Genomic DNA, 24,041 nt, shown 5'->3' with positions numbered 1-24,041 from the left:
ATTCCCTAAATGGTGTTTAAACTTTTCATTCCTTATTTAGTTATTGGACTGAAAAATATACTAATAACACAAAACACATAAAAAATGGAATTTAATGGAGAAAAGGTAAAAAGATAGACTTCTCAAAGTATAAATATTAGCCAGTGATTTTTGAGGATAAGGGTACACAAGATTAGTGTTTCTCAATTTTGTTCACATTATGGCACAAAGAGAAAATTATGACATTTCTACATCACATTAATGCAGACAGAGGAGGATGCTCGAGCCTAAAATTGAGTACCTCGGGAGCTCTTGAAGTCTCAGGATTGAATGAGTCACTCTGAAGCTGAGAGACTGGTATTTCAGCACACCTATAACCTATTTGCAACACGCTGGCTAAGAAGGAAGCTCTGCCCTAGTTAGCTCGGAATGATTCATGGTATGACCAAGAACAGCAGGACATTTTAATCTCTCATGTTCAGTTTGACTATAAAATAAAAGAATTGCACCACACCAGTGATCCCATAATCCTGTTTGCACATTGAAAAAACACCTGAGAGATTTAGAAAAAAACCAATTTGGCATCCTTAAACTAATTAAACCAAAATCATTATAAGTGAGACCTAAACATTGGATTTTTTTAAAGCACCCTTGAGGATTCTAATGCTCAGAAGGTTCTATTGTGCCAGATAATCTCTAGGGTCTTCTATATCTCTAATCATCTGGGATTTCAAATAATATTAGGAGATATTCTATTGCAATCTAAGTTTGGAGAATAAATATATTAATGATTTAAAGGGACATCCAAGGAAAACCCATAAAAGAGACTGTCCCAGAAAAGAGTTTGCAAGCCACGGCTAATGACGCGTAAGAAGATCCCCAATGTAGACTTAAAATTGCCAGGAAGCATCTCTTTCTCCTTGTTACAAAATTGAAATGGAAGTATCCATCTCAGACTTTGAGTGACAGGAAAAAGATAGGGATGGGGCAAATACATGTAAGTTTATAATAAAAAGGATTGCAGTTTAAAACTGAATTGTTACTCTGTGGAAAGTGAGTGAGCAAGCAGTCGAGAGAGGCCATAAGCAGACTGGAGAGAAGTTTATTAAGCTGCTGTGAAATGAACGTGGGAGACGATGAGTGGCCAGACAGAACAGAGGGCACTGTTGGGTTGAGGATGGTGAGCTGGTCAGTAAGTTTGTTGTTTTATGTGCTCCAGTGGCACATGACAATTCAGGTTGTAGCAGAGAAGCTGGGCAATTGGATCCAATTTTTTATTGAATGAGTCAAAGTATTTCAAGAAAGTAGGCTGAGAGCATAGGCAAGAGAATGGAAGAACTAACAGACCATGGATTCTTGGTTAGGTATGGAGAGAATGGAAATAAGAATTGGCTGACTGAGGAAAAAAAACTTGGTCAAATGATATTTATTTTCATACTATCCAAGAAAAAATATAGTGGAAATAAGAGAATACATTCCCCTCCACCCCATGTGGTAGGACTCGCATTAGAATAACACTTCTGGCCTCACTTGTACTCCCCTAGGAAGAAATGGCTTCCTTGATAAGCAAGTTTGGAAGAATGAACTGGGTATGCATGGCTCATTTCTTTTCTCTCTCGTTAACCTATGGAACTGTCTCCAAAGAACATGCATTCTAAACTGCTGCCATGCAGTAAAACTTTGTAGTTTTTTACAACCCATGTGTCCATAGCCAAAGATTTTAATTTAAGGAGGTAAAGTCAGCTGATTTGCTTGCATGTCTAAGCTATGTTCTTTAATATAGGTATATTTTAATATGCTCCTTTCATACATAACTGTTTCATACCATTCCTTCACTTCTGAAACATTCAAAACGTCTGCCCCCAACCTGATTCTCAGCTGAAGTCCTTGCTTCCTAAGTTCCTGAGAATTTGTACAAACTCCCACCACTACAATTACCAGCATGGAAACCCATTTCATCCTACATCATGTTTTTCACCTTCTCCTAGAGCCTTTTCCTCAGCACAAGCTGTCCTTATTTCTCTCTCTTTTCCTTGCCAACCATTGTCCCATTTCTTTGGTTCTCTTTGCAGCAACGTGCTTTAAGAGTGTTGTATAGTACACTATTTCCAATATAGCTCCTGCCATTTCTCTATAAACTTTCTTCAATCAGGTTTTTCTCCCAAACTTCCACTGAAGCCAACCTTTATTTTGCTAAATCCAGTGGCCAGTTCTCAGTTCTTATCTTTGATCTCTCAGCAGTGTTTGACACAGATGATCACTCTCATCTACTTAATTCATGTTAATCACTGAACTTTCAGAACACATCTCTCTATTGGTCTTTCCTGTACTTCACTGATTGTTCCCATTCATTCTCTTTTGCTGGTCTCCCAAGACTCTTAATGCTAGAGTGCGCTAGGACCTGAACTTGGGTCTCTTCTCTTGTCTTCTCAATTTGCATTCACTTCCTGGTGACATCATTCTAGTTTATTTATTTATTTATTTGGTTTTCAGTCTGTATGATAATGAGGTCTCCAGATTTGTATATCCAACTGCCAACGTGACATTTTTATTTAGGTGACCAATAGAAACTTCAAACTCAATATGTGCAAAACTGAGCAACTGAATTTTTCTCTAACCTGCTTCTCTCACAGCCTTCTTCATTTTATTTGGTGGCAACTTCATCATTCCGCTACTTTGGACAAAAAGTTGAGCAACTGCTCAAACTGAAGACCTTCCAGTTGTTCTGTATATTCCTCTGTCTTTCACAGCCCATATCTGATACATCGAAAAAATCTGAATATGTCTGTAAAATAAAAAGTACATGTTTTATAATGTAACTTAGTAATCAGAAAGACCTATTTCAAATGGTGTGACTTTTCCACTTTGTTTTCTTAGACTAGTTTTAATTTTTTGAAGACTCAGTTTTCTTATATATAACTGAGGAATGCCTTCTTTAGAGAGCTTTGTAAAAGGCAGCGTTATTGCTGCCATATAATATCATTCAATAAATGGTAACTATTGAGCCGTTGTTCTTGCTCTTAATAAAAAATAAAACAGAATAGTGATTGTCTTTGTCTTCTAAAGAACATTCTTTGAAAAAATAAAACTAAGAAGAAAATAATGTGCTTGCTACCATAGCAACTGTGGCAGTAGAGATTTTGAAAAGTAAGAAATAAGTCTAAAGATTCCTTTAGTCTTGTCCACAATTTTGCCTAATATTACCCGTGTTTCTATAATCTTGCAATCTTTCTAATCTTAAATATAAGACTATGAATGGAGTGTCCATCCATATAAATTAATGGTTTTTTAAGTTGTTCTATTATTTCAAGCTAGCTCTGGTAATTTTGTCCTAAAAGCCCTCCTATAGAATTGGTTACCATCGTGATTCTTTTCCTCTCATTTTATCAGTTAAATCTATTCTTCTGGAGCAATATAAACAAAGTGTTCAGAATAAAATGAACTAGATGAAAAGCATTAGAACATTTCCTTTGTTTGTGTGGAACATACCTTTTTTTCCCTTTCATGTGATGTTTCTCCTGATGCTCTTGTGAATGTGTGCATGAAGACAAGGTTATCTCTGTGTGCATGTGTGTGAGTCGAATGCATGGAAGTCTGCAATCTACTTCTCAGTTTATTTTCTAAATTGCTTAGGAAGCATTATTTAATAAAAACAATATGTTTGGTAGTTAAAAATCTGGATTTGTTCATTTTTTATGTATTCATCAAAAACTTGCCTATTATGTACCAAGCAGTGCACCCAGCCCAAAGTTTAAATGCTAAATATACCACATGTTAACCGTAAGGATCTAAGAATAAGAATAAGCATTTTCAAATTCTCAGGACTAGTCAGCAAGTCAATGAAATAATTAATATTAGCAAACCATGAAAAGAGAGAAGCAGAACAGCCAGAGGAAGATGTTTCAAGCATTCTCAAATACTTATTTACTGGATGTCTACTCTATGCCATGAGTTGTGCCAGTCTTTGTTAGTGGTAGACAAGAAGTTCCATATAAGGATAACTTTTGCACACTAAGGAAGCATATTTTATCTCAAACTTTAGCTAGAAATTATGCTTCCTGATTAAAAAAATAAAATCCAAATTCTGTATGAGTACTGAGAATGTGCATCCCAATACAATAATGCTGGTTCAAAGTATCAGAGAACATATATGGAAACTTAACAGTAAATAAATTAGAAAATAACAGACTTATCTAGAGTGGAAATATGTTATTCACCAATGGCTAGGAATTTTACCAATTTCTGAGGAAAAGTGAAACTTAACATCAAATCCATATTATACAATAGAGCATGCAGGGGATATCCAAGTTTAAGTTCAACATATAATACCCTATATATAGTTCTCATGCCATAGAATGGACCCAATCTTTCTCAACTGTTTTTATTTTATAAATGTCAGAGCTCAGCAATCTTTGCATGTATTATTATAAAAATGTGAACGATGTGAGCATCTAGTTTTCAGAGTTGTAGATGAGGAAATAGCATCCTGTCTCATAGAACTTTAATTTCTGTAAACCCAGGCCTGATGGCATATATTTCAGAATATGAGAAAGCCTTAAAGGAATATACTCAAAGTATAGAGTAGTAAAATTATTGAGTTACAATAAATTAATTTTTTTGTTAAAGGACTAAAACAGAACAAAACTTAATCCTGAATTTCATACAATTTAATATTAGCAATTTACATAAAAGTTGTCATGGGCTAGCATAATACATGTAAACTTTTGTGGAAAATGTGCTTTAAGCAAAGAGAAACTAAAGTAAATAAGAAGAAGGAATATGAAAATAAGATACCATTTTGAAATTTTCTAATTTCAGTTCTGAAGACAGTATATATGTACATATGTATGTGTATGTTTATATGTATAAACTTGTGTAAACACATGCATACAAGTACATATGTACATACGTTTACATGCATGCCTAAATCTACACACATATAGATTATGTAAAAAGAATATAACACATTATTATCAAGATGTGGATTGAAGCCAAATTTAAAAAAATTTTCTTGTTATTAATGGAAGCTTGTAAATTTTAATTTCAATATGCTTATTATTTTTTTGTCTACATGGGTATAAATCTTAAGGGATCCCAAGGGATTCTAAATATTGTTCTGATTTATTTGGGACATCCTCAATGAATGATTTGTTAGCTAAAGTAATCACCTGAAAGTGGAAGAAAGTCTCTAAGGCATTAAAAGTTTTTTTGTTCTTTTGTTTGTGTTTTTGAATCCTTTGATAGAAGATCTCACTGTTGGACTGATTACACCTGTTGGACGGGGCTTTTCATTGGCTAACTACAAAATGCAAAGTGTTTCCACTCATTGTTTCACCTGCCCTTCATTTCTGTTCTAACTGTAACAGGTGTCTGTCACACCATCACTCCTCTATGATTTGTTGAATAAATCAGTGAATGAATGAAAGAATGAGCAAACCTTACATTCAGATTAGCTGTAGATTCAGCTATGACTGTCAGAAAGTAGGAGACACAGAAATAGGATGTAAAAGTAAACTTCAGGTTTTGACAGTCTTCACAGAGTCGTCTTTGCTATAATTTGTAGAACTTGTGATATAAGGATAAGGATATGGATATAGATAGAGGTGAATAAATATGAACATATATTTAGATAGATAATGATAGATGGATAGATATATAGATAATCTAGCTGGCAATATATACTAAACTGGCTTCCGTATGCCATCCATATGGATTCACTAGGATGTATTGCCCATCTGGGCTGCAAATTTCACTCCATCTGGCATGACTTCTAACTGAACACTCGGCTCTAAAATTCTTTGTTATCCTATATTGCTACGATGTAATATGGTATAAATTGTAGTAATATCTCTCCCTTTTCTTCCTCCTCTTCTTCCCTCTCCTTCGCCTCCTCTTCCTTCTTTTTCTCTTTCTTTCTTCTCTTTCTCTCTCTATCCATCACTCCCTCCTCACCTCCTGTTCTTTGTGCAGTATGGCATTTTCCCCCTGAGCATTTCTCAGAAACTAACAGAAACTAGGAAGCCCTTTTTGGTGCATTCCTTTAACTACCCAAATTCTTATCACTCAATCAAATTTTTTTAGCTTTTTATCCAATATCCATAAATAAATAAAAGTTATACTGAATTGCTTGTCCTGAAGCAGAATATATCTACAGTTATTTGACTAAAAAATTATGTTTCAGTGTTATTAAAAATAAATATTTGAGCTGAATCTTCTTGATAGGATATAAAACAGTAAGGTCTAAAGTATTTTTTTAACTTTTTTATAAAACCGAGCTGTCAACATATATTTCAGAAGGCTAAAGGGTAATTATTCCCAGAAGCAGAAGGATGTATTAGATGACTTCTAAATCTCCTCTTTTAGTCTATTAAAAATAACTGTCTGGCTTCAGGACTTTATTATATCCATTTTTAAGAAAGTGCAATTTAGTTATCCTTTTTCTTTGTCATTTTCAACTTCCTTCTGTAAAAATTCAAGTGGTTGAAATAGCTTCTATTAAACTTTCTAGAGTTCATATTCTTTTTTATGTTAATTATCTTGACTCTATAATAATTTCACCAGAGTTCATATTCTTAATTTACTTCTCCTGGTGAAAGATACATCTTGAGAGATTTTTTGAGGGGTGATCTGTATATAGTAATTGAAGTGGGCATATTACTTACCCTCATATAATAAACATGGCCTGAAAACTAACTGTTACCATGAGCACATTAAATTTCATTTCACGTAGTAATATTGTACTCTATACTTCTATTTTCAAGTTAATGCTTAAAATAGTATAAATCAAAAGGAGTTAACCTAAAAATGAAGTTTCTTGACAAGCCAAAATAATCTTGGAAAGCTATTTGGAAAACTAAAAAAGATATCAAAATATACTAAGGAAAAATATGAAAATATGACTCCACATTTCATATTTTTTGAGAAAAGAATGTTTGAATTTTACTTGATTTCATAGAAATAGGGTGTTAACCAGATTAAGTCTCTTTACTAATTTCACTTAAGAAAATGTTTATGTGTGAAAAAGCACATGTAGCTCAGTTACTTCCCATGCCTGTTTTCAGCCATATTTCCCCAACCATTCCATGCCATCTTATATCTTTTTGCACATTGACCTTTCTTTTTGGAAAGCCTTTAACCTCCTGCTCTTACCAGGATCATTCTGATATATCCCTTGATTTACGTGCTTTTCAGACGAACACAGTCTTCTTCAGGTTAAGTCAGTCATTAGCATTTATTAAATTGCATTTTAGTTGTCCTACTAGTTACCTACCTCTTAATAGTTGCTGTCTCACTCACCAAATTTGAAGTGTCTCGAGGACAGACTGTATCTTTTATAATCATGCCTTCAGGGCCTGGAAAGAGAACCAGCTCTCTACATGCCTTCAGGGCCTGGAAAGAGAACCAGCTCTCTACAACCACAATGGACAAGGCAGGATTCTATATCCTTAGCACTTTCAGACCTGGACACCACTCTCCCTGTATCTGTTAGGCAAGGTGAGAAAGTTGAATTGTCTCCAAATAGGCCTTCAGAAAAAAATGAAATAATGTAATTATCATAAATAGCCTACATAGAAAAAAAAAGTTTGGGGAAGAATGTATATTTTGGCAAATTTTAGCAATATTGGAATAAAGAGCGCTACTTATATTAATTATATATTAATACTGTTTCTTTTTCCCACCTCCTTTAACATTAGTTCCCACTGTTTTCTTCCCCTCTCTACACAAGAAATATGAAAAAAAAAAAAAAAAGTGTGTTCTTATTGGCCAAAAAGCTCCAGAATTCTAGCTGTAGTAGTTTGGTGGTTAATGCAAATTTGGCAAGTATATGAGATTATACCAGGAATATGTAATTTTTATGCCAGAAGTATTTGGTTTATTGGCTCCTCTAAAATAACAATAATGAAAAATCTAGTGAATTTTCTGGTTTAAATTACACCAGAACCAATTTACAGGTAAGCATTAAAGTACGTGGAGGTTATATTTGCATCATAATAATCTATTTGGCAAAAAAATTTTTTCCTTTAAAACCTGGGTTCCCAAGAAGCTTCATGTTCATTTTGGAGACATTGTTTCTACTCACAGCTCTTTGGGGAGCACAAGTTATGGGGCCCGATTAACCATAGGAGGAAGTATGATTCCAACATGTATATTCAAATGAGAAGAACCAAAATGTCTTATACATCACTGATTGCCACAGCTAGTATGTTTATATAGTTATTTTATTTAATTTGAGAGTCAATGTAATGAATTCTGTGTGGGCTAAGAAGTCAGAATGGAAAGGAAGATTATAAAATAATATAGGTGCTTAAATAATTATGAAAAAATAAAACATGATTTTTCAAGTTAACTTGCCATGATAATTAGAATTATAATTAAGGAGACTAACAGTTTTAGCAAATAGGTGATTTATAAAGGAGAACAAAATGCATTTAAAAAAATATTTATTTGTGTGCTCAAAAAACAAAAAAATGGGAACATGTCAAAGGGAAACCGGGCCAACATGAAGAATGTCCCAGTGGCCACAGGTGGGATGAGTTGAGCATCAAAATAAATTATATTGTATTATATTATCACCCCAAAGTATAAAATAAATTTATCTGAGTCCATACTAATATAAATAAATGATTGAAAAAATAATCAGAAGAGAAGAGGCAAATTTTCTGTGTAGAAAAAAGTTCATTTAATATATGTAGATGCTATCCTCCTCCAGGAAGTAAAGCTTAATTTCACCCCTCTCTATCACCTCTGTGATTGTGCACTAGACTTAGTGACTAACTCCAAAAAATAGAGTATGGAAAGAGAAGAATAGTTAACTTTGCAGTAGAGAAACCTGGCAAACACTACCTTAACCAAGTGATGAAGGTTAATAACACTAGTGATAGATATGTACATATCATGTACCCCCAATATGTTGTGATGAGAAGGATACTTCACCCATAGCCCTAGTCTATTCATGAAGAAAATATTAAACAAAAGTAATATAAGCATCAAAGCAGAGAATATCCTATAGGATACTTAGGCAGTACTTAAATATGAGAAGCTGGCACGAACCAGAGGAAACTGGGGAGACATGGAAGCTAAAGAAATGTGGTGACTTGGATTGGAACCTAGATCACAAAGGGGACATTAATAGAAAGACAAGTGAAGTCCAGAGATCAGTTAATAATGTACCATATTCGTTTCTTAAGTTGGACAAATGTACCACAGTAGTGTAAGATGTTAACAACTGGGGAAGCTGGGCGAAGGATATATGGAAATTCTCTAAACTATCTTTGTAACTTTTCTTTAAATTTAAAATTACCCCCAAATTAAACATTTATTTTAAAATTATCTTCTGGTTTACATAGCAGTTTGCTAGGTAAATAATTATACTTACCCAGTCGTATAATTTACCAGAATGTAGAAATCCCATCTAAGGAATTGAGAATCATTATTCTGCATCCTCCTCATTGATATTATAAATTTGAATTATAACTGGAGAATTGAAAGTACAAATAAATGATAATTTAAGTTTTAAGAGCTCATCACCATCATTTTCCTTTTGTAGTTTTCAGGTTCAAAGCAGGTGGTTTCTGGTTCTTGATTATGTATAACTATGTCATCTTAGATACATTCACAAAGACACCACTTTTGGCTCATTCTTGTCTCTTTCCTCCTGAAGTCTCCACCTTTGAACCACGTGTAAATGGAACATTTATTTTTACCTCTAAAAAGTGCAAAGTCATCTGAATATGATCTTTTATACAGACTGAATAATTTGCGTTAAAAGACATAGAAAACCGAACATGCTTTGCAACACAGCCTAGATGTTTGCAATTAATGTTTTTGGATCTTGAATCAAAAATCTTTGTGTACCTAAAAGATATTTTCTTAATTGTTTTCTATATATGAGAGAGGAAGTTGTGATTTTTTAAGTGTACTTTTTTAGGCATCATCTGTGATACTTAATCATTTTCAAGTTAAGGTGGGGGAAATAGAATAATGATTATGTTCATATGATATTCTTTCGGAGTTCAGAAAAGTAGAAATATATAGTTCATTTTATTTGATAACATTCGTAGTATTACATAATCTTACTGCCTGGCACCTCAATATTCTAGCCAGCTATGATATACTTTGATCTATAAATTTAGAAAGAAGTCTACTTTAAAAGAAAGAGCTTTGTACAAAAATCGAAAATCTTGCTGAAAATACTGAAAGTAACAAAGATATTTGGAAATCTACAGAAATAAGAGTGATGGAACAATAACGTGTTACTAAATACAGCTTTAAACAGTGTATGAAACATGCTTCAGGTTAGTCAGAAGAGGTCCTCTGAATTACACTGTGCACGCTTCCCTGAAATGAAACTGTATGTTATTGGTTAACCAGGATATTTAGCATAATCACTCTGCTAGACTGTGGTGGAGGGAGGTGATTATCACTGAGAACAGATGGGCAGGTCCACAGCACTGCCAGATTCTACATAAGCTCCATTTATTGTCGGTTCTTGCTTCTTTTCCTTTTGTGTTTGGAAAAAAAAAAAAAAACCAACAACAATTTAAACATTGTATGTTCTAAAGAACTAGCTGCACAAAAGGTTGGTGGCTGATGACCTTTCAGCTTAGATTTCCAACGTAGGAGAAAGATTCAAAATGCTATCACTGTGTATCTATGAAGGATGGGGCAGATTTCATTTTACTCTCCAGCCTCCCTCAATGCATGCACGGATTTATCTGTACGCTAAGCTCTCTGCTCTGCATCTGTAGCTCCTTGAGGATTATACTGTCTCTGTGATCAGAAATGATTTTCTCGGATATGAACACCGTTTCTGGCTCCCCTAAAGTGCATCCTCCTAATGGGACTCGGTTTTACACTTTTCAAGTAAGTGTGCTTTAAATGGCTTCACTACATAGGAAGTTGATATATAGTAAAACTTTTAATGAAGAGAAATATAAGGAAAGGAAAACTGCAAAGTGCGAAGGTATTAAAGAGGATGTAAGAAATAAATAATGTGCATGTCAGTTTAATCTGTGCTTTAAATATGGAAATAAGATAGCATTAGGATTCTCTGAATTCAAGCAAAATAGTAGTGAACACTTATTTTTCACAGGGATTTAAAATTTTTTCTACATGTCATAATTGAGGGTTTATGAGATATGTCTCCTGATATTGTTGTTTATGGCTACAATATGGTGAACATTACAGAGTTACTTCCCTTATATATCACAGAAAGAATAGAATTAAAAGATATTTTATGGAACTTTGCAAACTGTGTCCTCTGGGATTAGAAAAATGTTTTATATTTCATATGCATAGCTTAACATAATTGCTATTTTGTATTATTTTATATGCAATATACCAGCAATAAATTATACAGGAGGCTTAAGTATCATGTTTAATATGCTTTTCAATTTGAGGTAAAGTAGAAACTCATTAAGATGGAAGGTTTTCTGTTATGAAAAAGTCATAAGATTAATAATATGAATATAATAGTGAGTTGCAAAGCTCTTACTTACTAAATGTATTTCAACTACCTAAGAAAAAATCATTCATCCTTCTAGAAAACGGTTAAGTCTAAATTAAACCAGATTCTACCTCATTTTTATCCTCAAATTGCATCTTTTGGTACTAAGGTTTACTTTGTAATTTAGTCGTTATCTTTATATGAAAAGGGAAAATTAACCTCTTCTCTCTGTTTATTTTACATTATGGGAAGGAACATAAACATATTGGCATTTAATTATTTTAGCTACATAGTTATAATGTTCTGGGGAAAAAAAGCTACAAAGACCTAGGGAATTAATATAGTAGACTCCAAATTCTTTATAAAGGTGGCTCTGAATAAGTGCATGTCTTATTTATTAAAGTCTCTTGCCTTTGCAAACTATAAGCAGTAGTGATAATTATTCTCTCTCTCTCTCCGTTTCGTACTTCTATTTTTAATCCTGTTGCCTCTCCTGCTTTACGATGATATCTACTGATAGTACAAGTCTGTGCTGTTACTGAATATATTCGCTTCCTAGTGGAGATCTGCATATTGTGGCAGTGACTCAAAATGCAAATGCCCTGGGGCTGTTCTACAGAATTATTACTTTTTTTTTTCCTTCTCCATACACTGAGATATAAACGCTCTTTACAATATCCTGTAGCTGTCTCTTTAAGGCAGCTTTTCACATTAGGTATTCTATCTCAGTCTCTTAAAGTTTAAGGGTCAGTAAATTCTATATGCTCAGTCATGACACAAACTCCTTCAGTAAAGATCTTGCTGACACCTTTCTTGGCAGGTGATTTTCTTTGAAAACACACTGGAATGATTTTAATCACTCACTTTTTTGTTGATGTTATAGCAATTCATTTAAAAACTCTAGGATTTGAGATAAAGTAGAAATGTTGGTAAATATGAACTCTACCTCCTACATTTTTAATTTAGAAAATATATTTGATTTTGACATTTATAAAAGGAAATGTGCCTCACTTTTTGTTGCTATTGTTTTTGTATTTGGTGGAAAAGAAGAAAGAAAGATGGTTTTAAAGCATGAAGGTAAAGATTTATTAAAGTTGACTCTGCTTTTATTATCAAAGGGACAGAATTAAACATGATTATTTTTTTCTTATTGGTGTATTTTAATCTATTTAAGGCAATATATTTTCTTTGGTTGAAATACTGTTATCAGAAATTAGGTGCTTTAAAAGTAACAGATCATTTCTCAAAAAATGTATTTTGTGAAAATGATTAAATTTTCAAAAGTGATTATCGTTCTGGAATGGCATAAATATATTTCTGAAATGATTCTCCATCAAGGAGTTGAGATTTTAATGCTTACTTTCTTAAATTATTCTAGCACAAGAGTTAACATATGCAAAAACATTTAAGATAGTTTAGCATGAATAATACTGAATTTGTTTCAGCTCATTAAATGTTAAATTATCTTGTTTTTGCTGAAATTGTATATTATCAAATTTTAAATGTAAGGTTTAGAATGTATGTGACCTGAACAGTTCAAAGATAAAAAGACAAGAAATAAGAAGCTGAAGGATATTTTAATTACAAGAATTTTTTTTCATTGAATTTTAATTTAGTCAAATACATTTTTACTTCTACACACACATGCAAATGCTGTTTTTGTATAGACCATCTAACGCTTAATTTAAATTAATTTCCTTATATGTGAGATCTCACTCCTACATTATTATGGATATACTTTTGTCAGCATTCTTCTCTTCAGAGGTACCTGAACCCTGAATCATACCAACACCCAATTTGTGCTATATGATTGGTAAAGTATTCATTACCAAAAATTAAGTTCTAGAGTATAGTTACCTGAATGTCTTCTGATTGACAAAAATTAAGATTAAATGCTACTATAAGAAAAGATTAATTATAGTGTTTATATATATTAGAACTGTCAATTTATGGGGCTCAAATATGTACAAATGGGAAACTCGCTTTATGACAAAATTAAATGAATATACATATAATATATAATATATAATACAGTATTTATGAATGCAGTAAATTCTCCTTAATGTCCACAAAATGATGTCCACAAAACATGATTTTACATTTAGTTCTATTTTTGCAAATAAAATCACTTAGATTTAGTTAATCATCACTTAATGTAGTTAATCATCACTTAATGTATTAACCTTCTCAGTGGTATTGGTGACTAACACGCTACTCCCCTTTACCTAGAGTTAAACTATCTTAACCTAGTGTTTTCAAACTATGTCTACACAGCCCTGAAGTTTCATGGGAGTTTGTCAGTAGTTGCTGGAGACAGTAGGGTGGAATACGCTCTTTAAGGCCCTTAACGTTTCCTTAGTTTACATTTACCTGCTCTGTGCTTTCATAAACAATAATAAGCAGTGTGCTATATCAAAAAACAAAACAAAAGAAAGTTTGCAAACCACTTCCTCAAACCATTATTTCCAACAGAAACACTTTGATCTATTGAAGCCACAGGGGAATTATTTCAGTTTAAAATACATTTCTTTGCCATTTAATCCTGGCATGAATAACATTAACTACCAGGACTGTGTATAAAAGGGACTGATTCTGTTGCCCCCTGGGGCCTACTAAAAACTACAGAAAGACATTTTATCACAAAATATGAAAACATAGTAATCTGCCATTTCCATGTTTAAACTATTTCATGCCCCTGGTCATAAAGTATAAAATTCATTTCCTTAACTTGGCATAAAAGGCCCATTGTGGTCTGGAGCACATGCAACATACTGCTTTAATTTGCTTTCCCAGAAAGTTGTCTATATGCTTCTGTTGTCTTTGCCTCTTCACCGAAACTGCCCATGGGAAGATTGTTTTTACTTAGCCTCATCTCAAGTACCACCTCCATCATGAAGCCTTCACTTATTCACTTCACTTCTGCAAGCTTTTTTAAGTGCCTTTTCTCTGATCCTTTGCCTATTCATACCACTGTTAAGGCACTTAGGCTTTGTTTTAATTCTTGAGAATATTTTATCAATCTGTGCCCTTGGCACATAGGTACTGCCAATATCTTTGTTTAAAATGCTAAATGCATATATTTGAAAGGTAAATGATTAAAATATGAATCTTTAACATAATTAGCAACAAATTCTATTTTTTAACTATATAGGCAGATGGTGAGGGATAACTATATATTATTAAGAAAATATCTAAAGATATGTTATGGTAAATTTGTTTACTACTAAGCCTTTGTGTACCACTGTTAGATTCTTCAAAATATGTAACAGTTCCTTGAGTAATCAAGAAAAAGCTTTAATTTTATTTTTTTAAAAATATATTTTTATGGCAGTTAGACAAAACCTTTTTGAGACTTTTTTTTCCTTTATATCTCTTTATTGTTTCCTTATTACTTGGAGTTTTTCATATTTTATCAAGAGGAATTTAAAATTTGATTAGTGTATATTTTCCCATTTAGCAGATAGAACTAGAAATACATAGAAAAGTAACATGTGAGCCAGAAATGTCAATTGCAGAAAGAATTTCACTCAAAAATTATTACTGGTAATTAGTATGGGATACTATACCTTTGTGATCAACTGAGATTAAGGTAATTCTGGCTGTTTGGCACAGAACCAGTCTTTTTAAATTCTTTCATGTTGGTACTACTAGAATTCCTTGGTTATTTTTCTATTATTTAGAACAAATTGTAACTTCTTAATGTTTATAACTTTAAAATGCATTAGAAATATCTAGCAGAATGCTTGGCACATATAACATTTTTTTAAAAAATGATTGAAGGCAAAGTAGTCCTATAGAGATGATAAGAAAGACAGACCCTGTGACTCTAGGATTACATAGTAATATAGGCAGTGAACCCCAGCTAAATGAAAGAATTAAGGTTTTTCTCTGTTGCCTAATTGTATGCAGTCAAATTTATGAGTGGCAGAGTTAATTCAAGAGGTGTTTCAAACAGGTGGACCACCATCTTCAAAGGTACTTACTGGTTTGTGGGAAAGGCGGTTTCGTATAACTGGAGCATAAGGGGCACCTAGGAAATGACTAAAACTAAAATGCACAAACTCCAGAATATAAAGATAAATTTGAATGTCACCCTCAGGATCTTGGAGTTGAGATTTAAGGATTTTCAGTGAGGACTGACAGGCTTGTATTTTATTTTTAGTTAGACTATCGGATTGTGCCTTGGCTAGGTGGTAGGACTGGAGCAGAGAGAACAATTTAGTAGCTTTCCAAAAATATCCAGATGAATTTTCATGATGTTTAGAGATGAAAAAACTGATGCTCACAAATGATACATAAATAGTTGTTAATAATACAGAGAGTAAGTATTGTAGTTTCTGTTTGAATCCAGGATTATAGAACCCAAAAGTCCATGCTCTTGCTCCTTTATTCTGCTGCCTAAAGTGTTGATGATTAAATACAGCAGCAAAATTATTCCAAGCTACACAATTTCTAATCTCAATGATTATAGAAATTATAGAAATTATAGAAATTTGGCTCCACCACTTTGAAACACTGTACTATAGACTCGTTAGTTCTTCTTTTTTTTTTTTTTTTTAATTTAAGGCTTTCATTTAATTACACCTCTCCATTTTATCTTTACTGACAATATTCTCCTAGTTAGAAATACATTTTTATAATAACCAAATTGTCAACAAATTTATATCCTGAAATTGAACTGAAAGACAGAAAGGGAAATTTAGGGGGAAAATCTTTCCTAAATACACATCTTTGTTAATTTAAGAATGCTCTTTACCTCAGTGAGGCCAAGCATAGAAATCAACGAATAGCCCCTGGGGCTCCACATAGAAAATCATAACTCTTCCATCTGCAGAGGTTTCTGCTTAACTTCTAAGTTATACGTTCTGTGAGTACAGGTTCTGTGTCCTTCTTTTCACTGTAAAATCACTAGCATCAAGCAGAGTGCCTGGCACGTAGCCATGATTAGTAAATATGTATTGAGTTGAATTACAAATTGAAAAGAAGAATATCTTGCTCTGTGTCATATAATGTCTTGCTGATATTCTCATTTAGAATGTCCTCCCCACAGGAACACATAAATAGTTTTAAGATTTCCAGACTGGAGTCCACAATTATATTTCACCTAGACCTAGCTAAAATAGTTCTATATTTCAGGTAACACCTAGATGGGAGGAAAAGTAGAAATAGAGAAGTGATTGAGGCAACTCTTAAGATAAAGCATTTCATTCATTGAGCACAGTACCTGGTGGTTAGTAAGAGCTCAATAAGCAGCAGCTGCAACAGCAGCAGCATCCAGAGATGTGGTCTGTAGACCACAATAGATGTGGCAAGAGTGTGAGCTAAGAGCAGTTAAGCATGAGAAAAAAGTCCTTAACAGATACATTGAAAATAATTTATTAACTTACTGAATATAGGAGACAAAAGAGAAAAAGACAAGATTGCTTCAGAAATTTCTGGTGGGAGAGAGAGGAATATGGATAAGGAGCAGCTTGAAAAACAATATATTGAGTTCAGTTTTGGACAGATTGAGTAGACAGTTGGAATTGCAGGTTTGGCTCTCGAGAAAGGTCTATCTGAGTAGTAAATGTAAATGTAGGTGACATTTGCTTACAGAGTTGAGAAAGCTATAGAAATGGATAAAATAACCTTGGCAAAGAGCAAAGAGGATAGGTAAGATGAGGTAGGACATGAAATACTTAGATACATTGACTTATCCAGAATTATCATTATTTTGAGCATGTGTGCTTGCTTTATTTTGCAAAAACATTTTGGAAGCTTTTATTTTTTTTTATCACCCCATCTTGAATATCACCCCTGAATCCAATTCAAGTTAGATGCTTCTGCCTCTTTATGTGTGTATTTGCTCTATTTTATAAATGAATTTTGGAAGCTAATGTTCCCTTTCGAACCCCTCCAAAAATATCATCCCTGAACCTTAATTCAAATTAAATTCTCCTGTTCTTACTTTCATAATTAGTGTATGTCCATTAAACTGTTTATTATACTACATTTAGTTTTTCACTTATCTCTGTTTACCACTAGTCTGTGAACTCCTACACAGCATAAATTTTATTTTACTTGACTACATATATTTGTTTATTGACACATAGCCTGTCAAATAGTTAATGCCTGTCAAATAGAAGATATCTGTGGTTTTAGATTGAATGAATTCATTTTTAAATTGAAGACTGCCTAAAATTAATTCTTTTTTTATTAATTTGTGAAATCATTCAACACACCCTGTTGAACATCACCATTATGCCAGACTTCAACAATGGTAAGCAAAATATCTGGTTTCTGTACTCAAAAATCTTAGTGGGAACTCAAGGAAAATTATTCGTAAGTTACAATAGCACATTATTTGATTCTCTAGCATGCACAGACAAAAATACTTTGACTTAAAAGGTACATATAGATATTATTATAACTTGGTAATGTCAATTAAGTAATTCTATTTCCAAATCCACTTATAATTCTAGTTCACAGTTAATTTTTCCACCATTACCCTACTGGTAACAATGACATTGCATAATGGTTAAGAATATGCCCTTTCTAATTAAACACATGGTTCAAAATGAGAGTATGGCTATGAGAAAGTGGAATTATTTCTGTATTTTCACTTTCCTTGATTATTGTAAACGTAGGTCATGAGGTCATTGCGAATGCTAAAAGAATTATTTATAAAATCATATATAAAGTATTTTCTTCAGTCAAGATTAGCTATAGTTGTTTTAATGATTAATGTACTTTCTAAATAATAGCATAATTTATTCTACAAATGATTTCTTCCTTTTAACTTATTCTAAATTTTAAAAAAGTTTATGCCAAAGAGAGTGTATTCACCACTTTAAATACTTCACTTTAAATATTTCAGATATAAGGGAGCTTATTGAAATATATTTAATTAACTTTGTAGATCTTAATTTTATATAAAATATTTCTGTGCTTATAGAATATAAGTTTATGGAGCATTGATATTAAGTATCCTTTTGAAAGTGTATATGCCTTTCTTTTGTAAATAATTTTTTTGTATTTTCAGCGTATTTTTTAAATTTATTTTTAAGTTTGCTTTGTAGCTTCATTATGATATTTATTATCTTCTCAAGTTTTACACACATACAAATGCAAATTTAAAATCACCAGTTCGTGAAATTCAAAATACCTGCAAATTAAAACGGTAGCTCACTTTAGATCCTGAGTGCTCCATACATGTAAAGATTTAAAGAAGTTTACATTACTGAGAGCCAACAAGATTTGATGCTGTTTGAAAGTCAACAATATTTGATGCTATTTTTTGCAGCAGAACTGTCCAAGAATTGCTGACCATCTCAAAAATTATTAGGCATTTTAATAATGTTAAAAAGTGTATAACATTTTAAAAGAATATCACAAAATGATATTTTAAGTTATATCACAAAGCAGAAGTTATCAAAGTTTAGTGGAAAACTGAGCAATGTCATTAGGAAGAAATAAACTTAAGGTAGTTCTTGTAGCTTAAATATTCATAACTTTGATTATATTGGGGAAAAATACAAATATTCATAGAACACAACGCTATACTTAGTTGTTTTCTATCAATAAAATCAGTGCAAAACTGACAGTTCAGAACTAAAATGTCATGTTACACTGTTTTATAGCATACCATTTTCTTTTATCCTGTATTTTTGTTTTTCCTAATTTAGCACATCATTAACGTGCTTCTAAAATGATCTATCTTTGAAGTTATAATAGGCCTATAAGAAGCCACAGGTGTATTTTGATTCATGTTACAAAGAAGCTAAAAAAAAAAATAAGGCTTTTTTGAAATCTTTAAAAATATAGCTATCATAAATAAAATCATATAAATTCACTGAATTATGTTTTATTATTTATGTTTTTTGTTTTAATATCGTTTTATATAGGTATTTAAATATTTAATGGATAATCAAATGTTTTAACAATAATATAATGCAGTTCAAATATTTGCATACATGTTTCTTTCATTCAGGAAACACTAACAACTTACTTTACATGTGGTCTATATTTTTAAGGAGCAATTTTTACAATACATAATAGGTCAAAATAAATATTCTAATAAAATATTGCTCAAGATACAGGGACATTGTGCTAAAAGAACCAGGTAATTCCAACTATGTCATCAATAAAGACTTCAAGAAAGAACATTATTTAAAAAAAAAAAAATTAGCACTTTCAAAATAACTCTATCACACAAATGTAGGTGAAACAATTTTCCCAACCCATATATACCAGTCATGTTCTATGACTGGCCAAGAGGCTGTAAGCTGTGGGACCATACTAGACAGAGCTTCAAATGTCTTTCTCTAGATTTTTAGACTTTGCCTAGATTTTGAAAAGAAAAATGTATTGGGATGATATCAGAAGCTATGAAGGAAAACTGAAAGAATTAGGATTTTATTGACTCATGCAGCCTACTATGTACCAGGTTCTGTCTATGTATCGGATAAAGAGTGAGCAAGTAAAATACAAAGCTTACATTCTAGCAGGATGAAAGATATAATAAATAGGACAATTATAGTTTGTTGGATGGTGATAAGTGCTAGGGAGAAATGACCAAAGAAAGTGGAGGAGTATTGAAATGTACCCTTAAACTATGTGTCCTGAAAAAAAGAACATTTGAGTGAAAACTTGAAGGAACACATCAGCTTTTTATATCTCTGTACTAACATGAACTAAAGGATAGTCTTCTTCACAGTGCCATCACCAGTAGGTTAACTCTACCTAAATCCCTCTACTCAAGATTCAAATTCAAGGGAAAGGGGGAGAGAAAATCTGGTTGACCCAACCTGGACCTCCCTTAATCATAAATGTGTCATCTGTGTGCCCTCTAACTGGCTTGCTCAATCTCTGTCTCAGAGCTTTCCCACTTACTATAATGAGATACATCATAGACTGTGGTGCTCAACAGATTATAGACTTCCTTTAAGACATAAGTAAGTATTCATTACATCTCTATATTCCTCACTGCTGCTAGGACTTTCTTTATGCCCCATCCTTTCCTCATTTTCTTTTTGCCTCAAAATCTCACTAATTTTTTAGTGTCCAGTACAATATATGTCTTTCATGAATGTGTCAGTCCCCAGTTAGATTCATCTACCTCCTTGTTCAAATCACATAAAATATTGTGCTTACCTCAGTCATAATAATTAACACAAATCTAATTAAAGTATGAATATTTATTTCCCCATTATACTATCTGCTTCTTAACAGATAACAGGTATTTCATAGTGAAGATATTTTGAGTGCCCAGTAAATATCCAAATAGATAAAGGATGCCTGTGATTACCCAAAAGGTCACAAAATCTGTTGTACCAATAAAGATTGTACCAACTTTTATGTTGAAAATATGTTCCTTAAACTTGACATTGTGACCATAAAATATTAATTATCTGACAGAAGATAGTTGATTAGCTTCATTATCGCATGTGTTCATGTATGCATATGTGTGTGTGAGATTGCTGATGTTGCTTTGTTTATTTGGTGGAAAGAAGTTATAGTTAAAGACATAATTTATTTTTGTAAGGATTTTAAAAGAAAAAAATATTATTAAATGTTAAATAAATATATTCATTCAAATTTAATGTCCATTAAATTATATCAGGATCTATATACTTTATGTGAATTCTATATAAAACTTAGATGTTTCATTTCAATCTGTTTGATGCTCTATATTACCAGGCTATAAAAATCAGCTTCAATTTTCTTTCCTTATCTAATATTCTTTCTAAAGTTATCACTGTTGAATACTAAGTCTTTAATCTATGATGATGTAGGACAGCAGTTTGAAGTCAAACAGACCTGAGTGTTAGTCTTTCTTTGCCACCTACTAGAAAAGTAACACATTCTCTCTAACCTTACTTTTTTTCATCTGTGTGTTCATCATGGGACTCAACATGAACAAATGCAAAAGATGTGCCTAAAGCATTCTCTTTATTAATATTTTTAAAGTATCAAATATTTGAATGAAATATTCGTTTCTCAAAGCTATACTTATTCTTGCTGTCAGTGCAGATTCTCTCTGGTAATTGAAATTGGGCTTTCAGATTTTATGCAGTTGACAACAGTTTATTTTATTGCTCCTCTCTTGTGGATTGGAATAAAAGATCCTTAGAATTGTTATCAAGATTCTCAAGCTATATAATTATCCATGATGCAGACACCCCCAGAGATGATTCAGAAAATCGTGAGGGCCAAGGAATTTTCATTTTAAACAGAATTCTAGGTGATGTCTATTGGAAATGTGACAAACTGGGAAACAGTGGACCAGAGATAGAGACCTTTTAGCACTATGAAAGGTACTTTGTATTTGAAAGATAACTGATGAGCAGAAATTATATATCCACAAGGCCTTCCTCTAGTTTTAAATAATTATTCTATTTTAGACACCCTTTTGATTTGTTGTGATGAAGGCATTTAGTTACTTCTTTCATGGGCCAATTTTTAACTCCAATTGACGTATGAATTGTGAGGATTCCAAACTACTACTCAACTATGCTGATTAAATCAAGAATCAGTCCTCAGTAGTGATGACCTTTAACTTATCCCTCCTTTAGGGCATATATTTGTCATGAAATTTCCAAATTCAGACAATATTTTGCCACATCGAGAATGATATCGACCTGTTGTTAATGATTTATCTGTCACCTAGAAACTGTGTAAAATTAAATAAAAACTTTAAATTATCCACTACAGTAAATAACTGGTTTTGAAATTCTGATTTTAAATTAAAATTTGATTAAAATAATACACATTCATTAGAAAAGGGATGTTATGTTGTTGGTACCCTTGTAATACACAATTTTTAAATATCAAGAATAATTCCTCTTTGTGTATTTGGTCATTACTTTATGCCTTCAGCTTGGTTTCAGTATTAAGGCCTACAAAGTATGACTTTGCTTTAATAAAATATCTGCCCTTATGCCAAAATATATTTGCAAATTTAGAATCACAGGTTTATACACAATGCAATATATATGTGTGTGTGTGTGTATGTGTATATATGTGTGTGTGTGTGTGTGTGTGTGTGTGTGTGTGTGTGTATGACTTAATGTTGAATTGTACACCTGAAATTATTGGATTTTATTAACCAATGTCACCATAATAATTTTTTTTAATTTAAATTAAATTAAAAAGATAAATAAATAAAATAAAATCACAGGTTTATAAGAAAATTGTAATGTTAAAACATTCATAAGAAAGCCATACTGTATGACTGATAGTAAATTCGCTAATTACTTATCCCAAGACTCTTTTGAATTTAGTTTCAATGAGAAGAAAATTGGTAATCTTATAATATAGCAAAAATAAACTTTGATTTTAAATATATTTTTCCTATTATAGAAAAAATGACTTAAAATACCAGAATTATTAGTGTTGATTAATGTCTCCATCTCTGTACTTTGTAATATATTCAAAAGATGCAATTGTCACTATACAAGCATTTTTAATATTTAGCAGGATTTGCCCAGAGCAGACAATATTTCCTGAGAGTATCATGTTATGATTGAAAAAGTGTAAGATTTGGAATCAGATCAACATAAATCCTGCCACTTACTACTACCAGTTATTTAACTACTTTGAATTTTAGTTCTCTCACTATAAATTGAAAGTAACAAAACCAGTGTCACAGGAATTGTGTAAAGATTAAAAATAATGTAGAGGGTTTTATGGAGATTAGAGATGAGTAAACTACCAAGTACGTGGTAGGTTTTTTACAATAAAAGATGATGATGACAACAGTAAAATGATAATAATAATATTAATTATACCTGATTTAGTTTCTAACTTCCAAGATAACTGCCAGTGATCCTCACTTCCTGAAATGTATGTGTTTGTTTAGACTACTCCTTTATTAAATTAATCACATATGATACAAGTGAAAGAACGTTCCTTCTGAAATGAGACCATGAAGGCTTTGCAGCTTCTACCTTGCTCTTTTGGTGTTGCTTACAAGCCAGCTGCCATGCTGTGAGGGTGCTCCCGCAGTCCTGTGGAGATGCTCACATGGAGAGAAACTAAGGCCTCCAGCCAGTAGCCCACACTAAATTGCCATCATGAGAGCGAAACACTTTGCAATTGGATCCTCTAATAGTAGTCAAGCCTTCAGATAACGGCTGCTCCAACCAACCTCTCTGATTGTAACCAGATGAAAGGTCCCAAGGTAACTACTGAACTGACTCACAAAAACAATAAGAGATAATAAATAATCATTGTTTTAGGCATAAAATTTTGGGATTTTTATGCAACAATAGATAACTAACACACCTGCCAATGTATAAAGACAACTTTGTCATCTCAAAGCAAGTTAATGGTAATGTAGTCTATCCATATATGTCATCGCTCTAATACAGCCTTCTTAGCCAAACTTACTCTTTCTCCACCTAATTTATATTTGCTTCCCATTTTACCTTAATGCTTTTAATTCATGAATCTGTGAGTCTCAGAGCATCAATATTTTTCTCATTAAACCTATTTTATGGGCCTTTCTTTCTGTAAGTCTTTTCTAAGATATGTACACAATCCACATAAATTACTGGTAGGCAGGTACCCTAACTTCTTGGCATCTTTAACATCTCTTATGATCTAATCTCATTCTATGGAAGTTAAATGAATATAT

The 24,041-nt window shown here is 32.4% G+C and overlaps 1 protein-coding gene across 7 annotated transcripts in view; it reads left to right on the top strand.

The window, feature by feature from the left end:
* Positions 1-24,041, top strand: part of PPFIA2 (PTPRF interacting protein alpha 2) — a 423,368-nt gene that overhangs the window by 129,640 nt on the left and 269,687 nt on the right. For 2 of the 7 annotated variants that reach the window (XM_006923798.2, XM_006923797.2), the window contains exon 1: positions 10,405-10,842. The exons of 4 other annotated variants lie outside the window; for them this stretch is intronic. In XM_006923798.2, coding sequence (XP_006923860.1) covers positions 10,762-10,842 — 81 coding nt within the window. In that variant the 5' untranslated portion in view covers positions 10,405-10,761. Of the gene's footprint in view, positions 1-10,404; positions 10,843-24,041 lie in introns of those variants that run through there. One more of the 7 variants, XM_006923796.1, reaches the window with a different exon arrangement.

This window comes from Pteropus alecto, unplaced genomic scaffold (assembly GCF_000325575.1).
Source record: "Pteropus alecto unplaced genomic scaffold, ASM32557v1 scaffold76, whole genome shotgun sequence".
In the NCBI taxonomy this organism is placed as follows: domain Eukaryota; kingdom Metazoa; phylum Chordata; class Mammalia; order Chiroptera; family Pteropodidae; genus Pteropus; species Pteropus alecto.
This window is presented reverse-complemented; position numbering and strand designations above follow the sequence as displayed.